General features: G+C 43.4%; 1 protein-coding gene across 5 annotated transcripts in view; it reads right to left on the bottom strand.

The window, feature by feature from the left end:
- The window catches only part of IFI35 (interferon induced protein 35), a 138,548-nt gene that overhangs the window by 29,833 nt on the left and 95,112 nt on the right, over window positions 1-13,603 (bottom strand). For all 5 annotated transcript variants that reach the window (XM_089687975.1, XM_089687979.1, XM_089687976.1 and 2 more), the window contains one exon: window positions 6,758-6,865. In XM_089687975.1, coding sequence (XP_089544101.1) covers window positions 6,758-6,865 — 108 coding nt within the window. The remainder of the gene's footprint in view (window positions 1-6,757; window positions 6,866-13,603) is intronic.

Raw genomic sequence — 13,603 nt, 5'->3', positions numbered from 1 at the left:
ATTGCGCAGGATTGTGACACAGAATAACACAACAAGTGCTGCAAAAGTGATTTCAGAACTCAATCAGTCTTCCAAAGCCCATGTCTACAAAAACATATGCAAAACATTCATGGATGAGCTGCAATTGCCAAACCACTAGTGACCGATATTAACGCTCAAAAGAGGAGAGAGTGGTGCAACACCCATAAATCGTGGACTATCAATCAATGGAAGACTGCAATATCGTCCAATGAATCAAGTTTCACACCGTTCCCAACCACCAGACATGTTTATGTGTGGCGAACACTATCCCAAGCTTACAACCAGGGCTGTCTTGTGCCAACAGTAAAGCATGGTGATGGCACAATCATGGTTTGGGCAGCCATATCTTGGTATTCTGCAGGCCTCATAACCTTGAGGGGCAGAGTCACTTCCAGCTACCATGTACAAATATTGACCGATCATGTGTACCCCATGATGCAGAAATTGTTTCCCGAAGATTGCACAATTTACCAAGATTTATTTTCTGAAACAGGAAACAGGAAGTTTCACTCACACATCAGCCCAGTTCCAGTTTAGCTTCCAGAAAACAAACCAGTGAAGGCTTCTCTCCTCCCTTGATACACATATGCCTGTAAGTTCTCTCATTGTGTTTGTTAAAGTCACATACATAGCTAGATCGCATTGAAATGTATTCAATGTGATTTTATGGTAGGACCCAGATGTTGTAGCGTTCACCTTTAAACTCTAACACTTCTAGCAGCCTGTGTTTGTAGAAGAAAGGATTTTGGATCATCTTCCCCCTCCCTTATTTCCTGTGTAGGGGTCTGCAGCTGGTATTTTCTTATCTCTAGTTGCTGGCCAAGGTTATTCTGTAGAGTTTAGGAAGCCTTTTGAGTGTATAGAAAGTAGGAAAGGAATGTATGTCTTGTGACGTAATCGTTGGTATTTACGCTTGTAAGAAGTTTTCTACAACTCACTTAGCAGATGAGAGAGGCTTGCCGTCTGCTGGGTCACTACAGTGCTGTTTTTAATAAATTAGTTGCTTCCTTCAGAAGTCCGAGTCTGGAGTTTTATCCGGTTTTGTGGAAATGTGCCGCTACAATTTGTGGTTAGCTGCTTACAAGAAATGCATTCATTGTATGCATTTGTGAGAGACCTGTATAAACATTGTAACTTCGATTTATGTGATTGACTGTATTGCAGTTTTACAGAACTATTCACAGTAGTAAATTTAGTTTTGGAATGAAACACAACTCTTCTTTTGTCAGTCTTGTTGGCTAGCTGTCGGCAACCGTTAGTAGGACGGCATAGTAAAAAGGCATCTGTATGCAGGCAAAGGTAGGCGTTTTATAGTAAAAAGGCATCTGTATACAGGCGAAGATAGAGAAGCTTCACAGTAAAAAGGCATTTATATATAGGCGAAGATAGAGACGTTTTATATATAGGCGAAGATAGAGAAGCTTCACAGTAAAAAGGCATTTATATATAGGCGAAGATAGAGAAGCTTCACAGTAAAAAGGCATCTGTATACAGGCGAAGATAGAGAAGCTTCCCAGTAAAAAGGCATTTATATATAGGCGAAGATAGAGAAGCTGCACAGTAAAAAGGCATCTGTATACAGGCGAAGATAGAGAAGCTTCACAGTAAAAAGGCATCTGTATACAGGCGAAGATAGAGAAGCTTCACAGTAAAAAGGCATCTGTATATAGGCGACGATAGAGAAGCTTCACAGTAAAAAGGCATCTGTATACAGGCGAAGATAGAGAAGCTTCACAGTAAAAAGGCATCTGTATATAGGCGACGATAGAGAAGCTTTATATATAGGCAAGATAGAGAAGCTTCACAGTAAAAAGGCATTTCAGACCTGAAGTGACAGCCTTGGCAACCAAAGTGCATGAACACTGTTTAGGCTCACATAGATTTCTCAGATTCTCAAGTTGGGAGTCTTTGGTGAGAAGTATAGTAACACTTATTCACATCAATAAATCCTTTTCCAGCAGCATTGCTAAAGTATACAGTGGGGCAGAAAAGTATTTAGTCAGCCACCAATTGTGCAAGTTCTCCCACTTAAAAAGATGAGAGAGGCCTGTAATTGGCATCATAGGTAAACCTCAACTATGAGAGACAAAATGAGAAAAAAAATCCAGACAATCACATTGGCTGATTTGGAAAGAATTTATGTGCACATTATGGTGGAAAATAAGTATTTGGTCACCTACAAACAGGCAAGATTTCTGGCTCTCACAGACCTGTACCTTCTTCTTTAAGAGGCTCCTCTGTCCTGCACTCATTACCTGTATCAATGGCACCTGTTTTAACTTGTTATCAGTATAAAAGACACCTGTCCACAACCTCAAATAGTCACACTCCAAACTCCACTATGGTGAAGACCAAAGAGCTGTCGAGGGACACCAGAAACAAAATTGTAGACCTGCACCAGACTGGGAAGACTGAATCTGCAACAGGCAAGCAGCTCGGTGTGAACAAATCAACTTTGGGAGCAATAATTAGAAAATGGAAGACATACAAGACCACTGATAATCTCCCTCGATCTGGGGCTCCACGCAAGATCTCACCCCGTGGGGTCAAAATGATCACAAGAACGGTGAGCAAAAATCCCAGAACCACACGAGGAGACCTAGTGAATGACCTGCAGAGAGCTGGGACCAACGTAACAAAGGCTACCATCTGTAACACACTACGCCGCCAGGGACTCAGATCCTGCAGTGCCAGACGTGTCCCCCTGCTTAAGCCAGTACATGTCCGGGCCCATCTGAAGTTTGCTAGAGAGCATTTGGATGATCCAGAAGAGGATTGGGAGAATGTCATATGGTCAGATGAAACCAAAATAGAACTGTTTGGTAGAAACACAACTTGTCGTGTTTGGAGGAGAGAGAATGCTGAGTTGCATCCAAAGAACACCATACCTACTGTGAAGCATGGGGGTGGCAACTTAATGCTTTGGGGCTGTTTCTCCGCAAAGGGACCAGGACGACTGATCCAAGTACAAGACAGAATGAATGGGGCCATGTATCGTGAGATTTTGAGTGCAAACCTCCTTCCATCAGCAAGGGCATTGAAGATGAAACGTGGCTGGGTCTTCCAACATGACAATGATCCCAAACATACCGCCCCGGAAGCGAAGGAGTGGCTTCGTAAGAAGCATTTCAAGGTCCTGGAGTGGCCTAGCCAGTCTCCAGATCTCAACCCCATAGAAAACCTTTGGAGGGAGTTGAAAGTCCGTGTTGCCCAGCGACAGCCCCAAAACATCACTGCTCTAGAGGAGATCTGCATGGAGGAATGGGCCAACATACCAGCAACAGTGTGTGCCAACCTTGTGAAGACTTCCAGGAAACGTTTGACCTCTGTCATTGCCAACAAAGGATATATAACAAAGTATTGAGATGAACTTTTGATATTGACCAAATACTTATTTTCCACCATAATTTGCAAATAAATTCTTTCCAAATCAGCCAATGTGATTGTCTGGATTTGTTTTCTCATTTTGTCTCTCATAGTTGAGGTCTACCTATGATGCCAATTACAGGCCTCTCTCATCTTTTTAAGTGGGAGAACTTGCACAATTGGTGGCTGACTAAATACTTTTTTGCCCCACTGTACTTCCGACCTGTCTCAGATATAGTAGTCCTTCTCCAGAATAAAGAGCTACCTAGTTAAATGTCACAGTAATTCAAAGATATATAGTAGTGGTATATATTTATACCAGGCGGGGAGTGTTCTCAATATCATCATTGTGTTGAGTAGGGAGCCATCTATTGGGTATTCGCTGCAATTGCAGTTTATTTTTTGAAACCCGGACGTTTCACTCACACATCAGTTCTGTTCCACGTTAGCTTACAGAATAACACACTATTGAAGGCTTCCCTCCTACCTTTATACACATATGGCTATAGGCTCTCTCAATGTATTGGTTAAAGTCACATACATAGCTAGATTGCATTTAAATGTATTTAATGTAATTTATAGGTAGCTGTTTATAAGAAATGTATGCATTTGTGAGAGACATGTATACAAACATATTGTAACTTCAGTTTATGTAATTGTATTGCAGTTTTACAGAACTATTCACAGCAGTAAATTCAGTTTTGGAATGAAACACAATGCTGCTTCTGTCAGTTTTGTTAGCTAATTACTGGGTAACTGTTAGTAGGACAGCACAAATATTAAAATTTAATAGCGCTTTTGGTTTGTGGTGCTCAGATACAGATACGCTTTAAGGATGATTTTGAAATTGGTAAAGAAACATGGGGACAGCAGGTTATTTTTTTACAAAAGTGTAAAATGTATTTGTGTTATGCAAGAAAGAATTATTTCAGCCATGCTCATAGTCATAGAACACATTCCGCAAACAGAGGAACCCAAAGCTGTAACTTCAAGGAATCTGCTAAAGTTGGAATTTTCAACTCTGGAACCCATGTGCTTCTGCCCATGGTAGAAAGCAAATTTGCTGCTGTCAGGCTCTATAAGAGATCATTAAAACATATGAGAAGGGACGAGGGCTTTTCACTTGAAAAGCAAGCAAAACCTCCAGCACAACACAGCTCAGGTACCTCTTACAGCCAGCTATTATTAAGAGGAGAGGCCTCCTGACCTTTATAACCACTTCAGGCAGTAACTTCCCCCCTCCCCTTGGAGGGGTTACTCAGATACGTTATGGGAAAGGGGATCCCTATTGCCTAAGTCCCAGCCGCTGGTCATCCCCCAGGATCCCTGCTCCTGTTAAGGGGATGCTGCCGAACAAATGCAAAACAGGGCGCACTCTCTTTGTGCATTACCATGGTGAAACACAAATTTATTGAAAAGCATAAAAATGCATACTCACAAACCAAAGGGGGATAAAAACAGAGAAGAAGAGTCCATAATGAAGGTGCAAAGTGATGGTAGATCCTTGGTGAGGTAGGCTAACGCGTTTCCAGAGACGTACTCCCTTCTTCAGAGCTAAAACTGTTTTAGCCCTGAAGAAGGGAGTACGTCTCCCGAAACAAGTTAGCCTACCTCACCAAGGGTCTACCGTCACTTTGGACCTTCATTACAGACTCTTCTTCTCTGTTTTTACCCCCCTTTGGTTTGTGAGTATGCATTTTTATGCTTTTCAATAAATTCATGTGTCAGGAATGGACTCAGCACTTGTGGTGGGACTCACCTGCTGTGTGGGCTGCAGTACCAGGGCTGACCAGCGGGTGCTCTCAGCAGCCAGAAGCTCACTCCTGCAGTCAGCCAACACCTGGGGCTGATTGCAGGAGGTGTATTTAAGGAATGACCAGGCCTGTTAACCATGCCTTGGTGTATTGTTTCCCATGAGCCCCTGTACCTGGTATCCTGTGTTCCTGTTCTGCTGACTATCTGATTTGTTGCCAACCCTGCCTGATCCTGACCTCTGCTGACTTCTCCTGCTTGATCCCTGGCTTGCCTGACCATCCTTCTGCCTGATCCTCTGTACCGCGCTGCCCGTGAGTTACTGAACCCGGCTTGTGACCCTGACTATTCTCTGCCTGCTCCTCCGCTACCTCACTGCCCGCACGTTGCTGACCTGGCCTGCCTGACTACGCCTGACGCTTTCCCCCGGTACATACCCTCGGCGGATCCCTCTACCACAGTTGGGTGCACTCAGGGGCCGCGACCTGGTCTCAGTCCTGCGCCAAGTCCATCCCCACCATCAGGGGCTCTGGTGAAAAGGAAGACTGGGGCTTAGACTCCGCGCCCTGGGGAATCCTGTTCTGTGGGGTACTAGAGATCCCACCAGGCGGTGCCTGACAGTACCTAACGGCCTGCCTGACCATTCCACCTCTCCAGCCCTGACTACGCCTGTGTTCCTGAAGCCTGCTACTTCCCTGTGTCAGTGCACACATTGCTGGTCATACCCAGATCCCTAACATCATGTTTCACCACGGTAATGCACGAAGAGAGTTTGTCCTGTTTTGCTTTTGTTTACCAGAATCAAGATTTCCCGATCTTCTAAGGGCTGCACTTCAACAAATGACAGTTAAAGTAATCCTAGAATGCATGAAGATTTGAGCGCTGGTTTTGTTTGTTCATGAGGGGATGCTGCGTTTGGAAAGGTTCCTGCCACCTAGCATGACGGCCTGATAGCAACAGAAAAATGACAAACAAAAGATGTGATCTTATCACATCCTAAACTGAGGGACTTAGGCGTTCATGTGATTTTTATAATGTTGTGGATCATGTGTTTCCTATCTAAGTGGGTGTGGCCTCTCTCTTGTGAAGTTGTCCTGAAAGATGATTGAGGAAATAGGAGAAGTACACTGCAAGCACTGGAGATAGAGAGGTCCTCTTTGCAGCAGTGGACAGGTGTCCTAATAGAAGTGGGGGGGAGGGTGAAATTTGAAGGTCAACGATAGGATGTGAACGTTTCAGCAACGGAAAAAAAATGTATTTTTGAGTTGCTAGTTCACAGATGTAATAAAATGTGTCGTTGTCACAGTCTCTTAAGTATGTGTCTGTCCTAAAACCTATTGGGTCCTTGGTGATGCCCCTTTAGGACAAATACAAGTGGGCAGAAAAGCATCAACACCGAATAGGTGAACATAGCTTTATCTATCCATCCATTTGATGCTAAACCCTCACATCCCATTGAGTACGATATAAATTTGTAAAAACAATGTAAAAAAAGTATCAGTATTTATTATATGACTTTGCAATTACTAAAAATGATGTTACTGTCCTCTTTAGATATGGATATTTCTACGATATTGATCTAGTGAATACATTAGATATAATCATTCAGATTTCTTACCTTCTTCATGTTCTCTCTTTTTCTTTCACGATCACAAAGTCTTTCCTTCATTATTTCAATCTCTGCCTCCAGCCTCAGGTTCTTCTTTGCCATAATTTCAACATTATTCTGTCAAAAAAAATAAGCATTTCCAGTGTTTAAGGAGGTGTGCAACTGAGAAAAATTGACTTGGTGTAATTTTATGCACTTGGAGTTATTTCTTTTTAACCACTTGCCTACCAGGCACTTATACCCCCTTCCTTACCAGGCCAATTTTCAGCTTTCAGCGCTGCCGCACTTTGATTGACAATTGCGCGGTCATGCAACATTGTACCCATATGAAATTTTGATCATTTTTTTCTCACAAATAGAGCTTTCTTTTGGTGGTATTTAATCGCCACTGGGCGCTTTACTTTTTGCGCTATAAATTAAAAAATGTGCAAAAAATTTGAAAAAAAAAAAAAAATTATTTGTTTCTTTTATAAAATTTTTCAAACAGGTATTTTTTCTCCTTCACTGATTTGCGTTGATGAGGCGGCACTGATGGGCACTGATAGGCGGCACTGATAGGCAGCACTAAAGGGCACTGATAGGCAGTACTAATGAGGTGGCACGGATAGGCGGCACTGATAGACAGCACTAATTAGGGGTCACGGATAGGCGGCACTGATATGCAGCACTGATAGGCGGCACTGATAGGTGACACTGATGATGGGTACTGATAGACGGCACTGACTGGCATCACTTCTGGGCACTGACTGGCGGCACTGACTGGCACAACCCCTGGGCACTGACTGGTGGCACTGACTGGCAGCACTGCTGGGCTGCACTGGTGGGTGGCACTGGTGGGCAGCACTGGTGGGTGGGCACAGGTGGGTGGCACTGGTGGGCACAGGTGGGTGGGCACAGGTGGGTGGCACTGCTGGGCACATGTAGGTGGCACTTCTGGGCACAGGTAGGTGGCACTGCAGAGTGGCACAGGTGGGTGCACTGCTGGGCACAGGTGGGGGCACTGCTGGGCACAGGTGGGGGCACTGCTGGGAACGGGTGGGCGGGGCTAGTGGGCGCACTGCTGGGTGGAACTTGCGGGTGTCACTGCTGGGCACCGATCATCAGGGCACTGATCATCAGTGCCCTGATGATCGGTGCCGATCCCCGCTCTGACAACTGCCGGTTCTCGGCAGTACTTTCCTCACGATCTGACAGCGTGAGGAAAGTGCAGCCGAGAACCGGCACTTGCATTTCCCTGTGATCAGCGTGTCATTGGACACCGCTGATCACGTGGTAAAAGGCCGGTGGGATCGGCCTTTCACCACATCACGTGATCAGCTGTGTCCGTAGGACACAGCGATCACGGAGATCGCCGGGTGCGCGCCCCCTGGGGCGCGCAGGAGAGCGCGTTCTGGGAGGACGTCATATGACGTCCACTCAGAACTGGCCGGCCGCGGTGAAGCCGTCATTCGGCTATGCGCGGTCGGCAAGAAGTTAATTGAAAGTCACAGAAGTGGAATTATTCCAGATTACAAATAAATGATAAAATAACTGCAGTTGTACAAGAACACTGGTAAACTGGAAGTAGGAGCCACTGTGGCAGTAAAAAACTACATAGTTATGGAGTGTCTTAAAGTAGTAGTAAACCCTTCCATGAGAAGTGATTGGCCTCAGGTGAAACACAGAGATTAAACAAATCCTCCTACATAAGTTGTACTTGTTTATCTAAGCAGTTGTTGCCAACATCCATTCAAAGTACAGAATTTACACAGTATTTCTCAGGTCTGAACAGCAGGGGGCGGTGAGCTTAAGCTACACTTAGTGATGGGTGATCTGAAAGCTGATTGGAGGAAAGAAACCCCCCCCCCCTCCACAACTGAGGTTGTCCATCTGCTGGAGCTCTCTCCCCATTTTCTCCTGGTGTGAGGAACATTCATTAAAGATGATTCATACTGATAGCAGAGGAACAAGTCAGCAGACAGAAATTAAACTATAGAGGGATATGCTTTGTTCATATTTCATGTCTGAGGTTTACAACCACTTTAACAGACTGTTAATACTTTGTTATAACTACTAAGCAGATGCACTTTAAATGTTCTATAAATATTAAAAAAAATGCCTTTTTTTTCCAACTGCTCTTCCTATGGAATAGCAAAACCTACAAAATACAAAAACACTACTACCAATAATGAACCCATGAGCCATTTTATTGTTTATGGAAGCAAGGACAATTTTATGAGAAGGTACATTTTATGCTGATCAATATAAGGGCTCTGTATGCTGGAATATACTATTTTTAACCATTTTGACTAATAAGTCCCCATGCACACTGAACGTTTTGATAACGCTGGTAACGTTAGCTGTGTAGTCACCTTAAAAACGTGTTTCAGCTTTTTTTAGCGTTCTTGCATTAGCGTTCAGCTGCGTTTTGCAACTTTTAGTGGTGTTTTCCACATTTAAGTTTTTTAGCTTTTTTTTGTCTAAAAAAGTCCAAAAACACTGGTTTGCGCCATTTTATAGCATTTTGCTGCGTTTTTCAGCATTAGAGCGTTTTTACAGCTAAAAAACTCCTCTAGAAACCCACTAGTCCTGTTTTTTTTTTCCAAAAACGTCCCTGCCAAAAACCGTTGATTACAGTCTATGTGTGCATGGACACATAGGATAACATGCTGGGGGGTTACTGGCTGTAGAAAAAAACATCAAAAGCCAGAAACAGCCGCTGTAAAAACGTCCAGTGTGCATGAGGACTAAAGACATACCTCCAAGGGAGGTGAATATTGACTTTTAACCACAGACTGCACAGCACTGTTCTTTTGGACTTAAATATATGGTTCTGCACCTGAGCCATGTTAATGATTTCACGTCTTGTACAGATGGTTTTTCATCCATACATTTACCTCAAACCAAAGCTATTCAGAGGTCGCCAAACGTGCAAACGTAATGGCCAGTTCACCCGCCAGCCCAAATCTCTGGCCGCTACAGCTGAAAGTTATTCATTTGGTGGTGGTATTGTTACTGCCGCTAAAAAAAAAACTTCACCCTCTCCAACTTGTTTCACATTGTAAACAAAACTGTCAGTTTTGCTGTAGTACGTACAGGTGCCAAACTTCACATGCAGCTTTAACCACTTCCTGTCTGGACACTTTTACCCCCTTCCTGACCAGGGCAATTTTCAGCTTTCAGCGCTATCACACTTTGAATGACAATTGTGCGGTCAAGCAACACTGTACCCAAATTAATTTTTTACAATTTTTTTGACACAGATAAAGCTTTATTTTGGTGGTATTTATTCACCGCTGGGATTTTTTTTTTTTTTTTGCTATGTAAGTGAAATGTCCAAAAATTTTGAAAAAAAGTTTTTTTATAACATTTTGCAAATAAATAATATTTCATCATAAATCTTTGCCAAATTTAATTAAATATAATTTTTAAACATTTTTTTTACATTTTTATTTTATTTTTTTATATTATTATTTTTTATTTTTATTTTTATTTTTTTACATACTGTGACCCTAGCAGTACAGTGTCACCATGGTGACACTGTACTACTTGTGGGGGGTGATGAAGATTTTTATTTATTTTTTTACACTGATTGCTTTTACACCCGTATAGGATGTAAAAGCAATCATTTCTCTTTCTCTCTGTGTGCATTCTTGCACTCATTGAGAAGTACTGAGTGAGCTGTGATTGGTCACAGCTTGTCACATGGTACTAGGCTGTTGTGAATAGCCTTGTACCATGTGACCTCTGTGATCATTCACAGAATTCACACATAGTAAGCAATGATGTCAGAAGTGACATCTTGCTTACTACTTTGCATGTGATCACTGATTGGCCAATCTGTGATCACATGATCAGGACCTCGTACAGAGGTCCCGTCCGACGATCGGTGTGTCACTGTGTCCGGAGGACACAGCGGGCACCGGATTGCGGTGCTGCGCGCTCCGAGGGAGCGTGCACAAGCAGGGTGCGGGGAGGCCGTTTATAAATGGCCACCCGACCCTGCACTGCCACCGTCCGGCCGTTTATATGCAACGGCCGGTCGGGAAGTGGTTAAGACATCATCTAAACATGTCCTTTAAAGGAACTGCATATTTTTTATGTGGCCCTTTAAGCAACATTAAAGTGGATTTCACTCTGTCCTCCACTCCATTCCCCCCCCCTCCCCCGTTTACCTTGTTGCCAGTCCTGAATAATTAAAATGATTTTAAATAACAAACATGTCATACTTATCTGCTCTGTGTAGTGGACTTGCACAGAACAGCCCAGATCCTCCTCTTTTCGGGTCTTCCACTGGCACTCCTCCCTCCTGTTAGGTGCCCCCACAGCAAGTACAGTGGGGATCGAAAGTTTGGGCACCCCAGCTAAAAATTTGTATTAATGTCCATAAAGAAGCCAAGGAAAGATGGAAAAATCTCCAAAAGGCATCAAATTACAGATTAGACATTCTTATAATATGTCAACAAAAGTTAGATTTTATTTCCATCATTTACACTTTCAAAATAACCGAAAACAAAAAAATGGCGTCTGCAAAAGTTTGGGCACCCTGCAGAGTTAATATCTTGTACTGCTCCCTTTGGCAAGTATCACAGCTTGTAAACGCTTTTTGTAGCTAGCCAAGAGTCTTTCAATTCTTGTTTGAGGTATCTTTGCCCATTCTTCCTTACAAAAGTCTTCCAGTTCTTTGAGATTTCTGGGCTGTCTGTCACGCACTGCTCTTTTTAGGTCTATCCATAGATTTTCAATTATGTTGAGGTCAGGAGATTGTGAAGGCCATGGCAAAACCTTCAGTTTACACCTCTTGATGTAATCCCCCGTGGATTTTGAGGTGTGTTTAGGATCATTATCCATTTGTAGAAGCCATCCTCTCTTTAACTTCAGCTTTTTCACAGATGGCATCAAGTTACCATCCAAAATTTGCTGAAATTTTATTGAATCCATTTTTCCTTCTACTCGTGAGATGTTCCCTGTGCCACTGGCTGCAACACAACCCCAAAGCATGATTGATCCAACCCCATGCTTAACAGTTGGACAGAGGTTCTTTTCATTAAATTCTGTGCCTTTTCTTCTCCAAACGTACCTTTGCTCATTCCTGCCAAAAAGTTTAATTTTAACCTCATCGGTCAACAGAACTTGTTTCCAAAAGGCATCAGGCTTGTCTATAGGTTCATTTGCAAAGTTCAAACGATGATTTTTGTGGTGAGGACGTAGAAGAGGTTTTCTTCTGATGACTCTTCCATGAAGACCATATTTGTACAAGTATCTCTTTATAGTGGAATAGTGTATCACAACTCCAGTGTCTGCCAAATCTTTCTGGAGGGATCGTGCTGTCAAACGTGGGTTTTGAATTGTTTTTCTCACAATCCTGCGAGCTGTTCTGTCTGATATTTTTCTTGGTCTTCCAGATCTTGCTTTAACTTCCACTGTTCCTGATGATTGCCATTTCTTAATTACATTCCGAACAGAGGATATTGACATCTGAAAACGCTTTGCTATCTTCTTATAGCCTTCTCCAGCTTTGTGAGCGTCAACTATTTTCAGTTTCAGTTTTCTAGACAACTGCTTAGAAGAACCCATGGTGCTGATTGTTGGGGCAAGGTCAGATGAGTCTGGACATTTAAAACCTTTGAGATTGAGATCACCTGGTCTTCCCAAACGATGATTGAGAACAATCCATGACACTGGCAGGTCTCAGCTTTGCAAAGGGGGCAGTGCATGCTATAAATTCTGCAGGGTGCCCAAACTTTTGCAGACACCATTTTTTTGTTTTCTGTTATTTTGAAAGGGTAAATGATGGAAATAAAATCTAACTTTTGTTGACATATTATAAGAATGTCTAATCTGTAATTTGATGCCTTTTGGAGATTTTTCCATCTTTCCTTGGCTTCTTTATGCACATTAATACAAATTTTTAGCTGGGGTGCCCAAACTTTCGATCTCCACTGTAGCTTGCTATGAGGGCACCTGAGCATGCACACTCCCCAGCCGCTGCTCTATGTGTCCACTCACACATGGAGCTGCAGCTCAGCCCCGCCCCTCAGTTCTCACTGGCTCACTGGCTGTCTCAGCCAATGAGGAGAGGGAGTCCTGAGATAGCCGAGACGCCAGTGCACATCGCTGGATCGAGAGGGGGCTTAGGCTAGTATTAGGGATGGGCTGGGGGCACCGCTGTGCACAGAAGGTTTGTTATCTTCATGCCTAGAATGCTAGGGCTCTGAGGAAGAGGCAAGTCCTCGAAACGCGTCAGCCTATTGTATGTCTACACTCCCTATTGCGGACTGTTACTCAGCGCGGTGTTGACCAAGCTGTTCTTTTATTACGTGCCTTGACTCTATTGTCGTTTGTGAGTAAAACACCTACCTTTATTTCTTATTAAACGTTTTCTATGGTAATGCACTAGGCCTGTGCGCCCTCTGTTTGTTCTTTCCTCACTTTAAGGTACTCACCTGCCCAGTGGATCCAGCGTTGTCCTGCTGAGATCTGCTTCCCCTTTCCCCTCATCTTCTTTGGTGAAGCCATCAGGATGCTGCGACTCTTCCAGGTTCACCTGATGACATGGCACTAGGCCAGACCCCGTCCTCCTTTCTCAATGTGACTAACATATACCAGGAGGAAGAGCAGGCAAAGAGCAAATCATTCACATAGGCAAATGATTGTCATGGGGAGGGGGGCCTATAGCTTTAATGCAAAAAAAAAAGTAAACAAAGGGGAGCAAAAAGTCTGATTTATGCAGTGGAGGGGTAAATGGGAGGCAACATGTAATCAAGGCTGAAGATCTGCTTTAAAGGACCTGCTCACTGCAGAATGGCATATTTAGAACATGTTCCCTATGGCAGCATCAAGCCACTCATGTCTGTTTTTATCAAAAGCTTGCAA

Source organism: Staurois parvus, unplaced genomic scaffold (assembly GCF_062004578.1).
Source record: "Staurois parvus isolate SC_StPar_1 unplaced genomic scaffold, SC_StPar_1.0 ptg000442l, whole genome shotgun sequence".
NCBI lineage: Eukaryota > Metazoa > Chordata > Amphibia > Anura > Ranidae > Staurois > Staurois parvus.
This window is presented reverse-complemented; position numbering and strand designations above follow the sequence as displayed.